The sequence below is a fragment of the Apis dorsata genome, unplaced genomic scaffold (assembly GCF_000469605.1).
Source record: "Apis dorsata unplaced genomic scaffold, Apis dorsata 1.3 scaffold_429, whole genome shotgun sequence".
NCBI lineage: Eukaryota > Metazoa > Arthropoda > Insecta > Hymenoptera > Apidae > Apis > Apis dorsata.
In genome coordinates this window covers 291,091-293,548 of record NW_006263682.1, presented here as the reverse complement: position 1 = coordinate 293,548, position 2,458 = coordinate 291,091, and the positions used below count along the sequence as shown (strand labels likewise).

General features: G+C 22.5%; 1 protein-coding gene across 1 annotated transcript in view; it reads right to left on the bottom strand.

The window, feature by feature from the left end:
• The window catches only part of LOC102672720 (structural maintenance of chromosomes protein 1A), a 6,987-nt gene that overhangs the window by 3,311 nt on the left and 1,218 nt on the right, over positions 1 to 2,458 (bottom strand). Inside the window, 6 exon segments of the mRNA XM_006619623.2 lie at positions 199 to 438; positions 561 to 989; positions 1,209 to 1,673; positions 1,748 to 1,886; positions 1,943 to 2,121; positions 2,194 to 2,293. Coding sequence (XP_006619686.1) covers positions 199 to 438; positions 561 to 989; positions 1,209 to 1,673; positions 1,748 to 1,886; positions 1,943 to 2,121; positions 2,194 to 2,293 — 1,552 coding nt within the window.

Below are 2,458 nucleotides of genomic sequence, written 5' to 3'. Positions count from 1 at the left end.
AAAAAAAAAAAAAAAAAAAAAAAAAAAAAAAGGAAATTGAAATTATATAATAAAATATTATAATCTTTATAATATAGAAATAAAAACAATATTTTATACATATATATATTCTCCTTATATATATATATATAATTATTATTTAAAATAGAAATAATATTAAATAAATTTTTAAATAAGTTATATAAAAAATATTATTTAATTAATTTCTAAAATTAATAATTTTTACCTAAGTCTTTCTTTTAATGGTTTTGCTTGAATGTAATCAAGAGGGAGAAATGTTTCTGGTTCAAGATATTGCTCTTTGAGATACTGAATACATTGTCTAGCTGTTTTTTCAGTATCAACAACAATAGCTTCCATATATTTTCCAAGAACTTTTGTAATTGCAACATTATATCTTTTGTGAATAGGTTCACACATATTGTACATACGATCATACTAAGAAATAATTATAATTAATAATAATTATGTGATAAATATTTAATAAATTAATATAAAATAAAATATATTAAATAGTATTTTAAAAAATTAATAAAATATTAAATCTAATTTAAGCTTACCACTCCAGGAAAAAGGCGTTTAAAATTTTCCACAATCTCAGTTTTTTTTTTAGTTCTTGATACTTCATGTTTGTCAACTTTTGCATCACCTAGTTGTTCAGAAATACTTTCTAATTCTCGCTGTAAATTTTGTATTTTATCTTTTGATGTACCAACATCAGATTGTAAGTCGGCTCGTAACTTTTTCTGATCTTCTAAGGCAGCTTCTGATGTTCTTATATGCTCTTCTAATTTTTCTACTCTTTTAAGAGCTTCATCTCGCATATGACCTTTCTGTTTATGTTTATTTTCTATTTCTGTCTTCTTTCTTCCTTCATTATCAAGTCTATCTTGATCTGATTTTTGTTCTCGATTAATAGAATCAAGAAGTTGTAAATATCTTGCTGATTGTTTACCTGCTTCTTCCTTTAAGCGATTATATTCTCTAACCTTGAATTAATTTTATATTTATTGTGATTTTTATTCTCAAATAAATATTTAAATATATATCTTATGAATATAACTATAAAAGTTAAATTAATTACATATCATTATAATATAATATTAAAAATGTAATATATAATATTATTTCAAAGTAAATTATTTTATAAAATATAATGTAATATATAATATTATCATTAAATTAATTTTATTTAATCTTTTTCTAACCTGTTCGTCTTCAAGTTGCACATCTCTTCCTTGTAATTGTGATTGACCAGCAATACTTGCTTCATAAGCTGCTTTAGCTTCTTCAACTTGTCGTAATTCTTCTTGAAGTTCATGTATGTCTTTCTTATGAGCTTCATCTGCAATACGTGCTTGAGCTAATGATTTTCTAGCTGATTCTACTTTTTTTTGCATATGTGCAACACGTTCTTTTGCTTTAATAAATGTGGGTCTTTTTTTTGTTATTTCAACTTCTACTTCTCTAATATCCTGCTCTATTTTAGCAAGATCTCTTCCCAATTTTCCAGCTTCTTTCTTTTTTTCTTTTAATAATTCCTCTGCTTTTTCTTTTTTCTTTTCAATTTTTTCTATTTCATGTTGTTTTTTCTTCTGTAAAACTTCTAAGTTCTCTGTACTTTTTTCATTATGAAATGAACGAAATAGTTGAAGTTCTACTTGTTTCTCTATCTATAAATAAAAAAATTATGATTTATATTTATAAATTATATTTAATAAAATGAATAAACAAATAAATAATTTACATATTCTTCTTTTAAACGTTGATACTTTTCAGCTTCTTCTTTTTCAAGTTTTGCTTCTTTCCGTTCTGCAGCAATACCTTTCTTTTTTTGATATGAAAATTGAGTTTCTTCTTCTGCTTTTAACATTTCCGTTCTTAGTCTATAAAATAAAAAATATCATATATATTCTAAAAAACTTATATAGATATAATTTACCTTTCATATTCTGCCTTTAATGCTCCAGAATTACTAATTTCTTCAAAAAGTGCAGTACGCTCTTTTGGATTTTTCATAGCTATTGATTCAACAGCTCCTTGAAATACCAGAAAATTTTTTGCTTTAACATTAATACCAAGTTGTTCCAGTTCATTAAGATAAACTTGGCTAGTAACAACCTATATAAAAAAAATTGATAAATTTTCTTTAAATTTATAATTAAAATATAATTTAAAAAGATATAAACGTACATTATTATTTATTCTATGTTCTGAAGAAGATCCTTGAACAGAACGCATAAAACTTTTTTCAGTACCATCTTCTAATTCAAACACAGCAGTTACAGATGCACTGTAATTTATAATTACAAAAAATATTGAAAAATATAGATTTTTTATTAAAATTGAATTTAAAAAATAAATTAATAAATAGAAGAAAGAATAACAACATATTTTGCATTGATAAATAATTTATAATAAAATATATAATTATATTTTATAATTATAATTACATTAT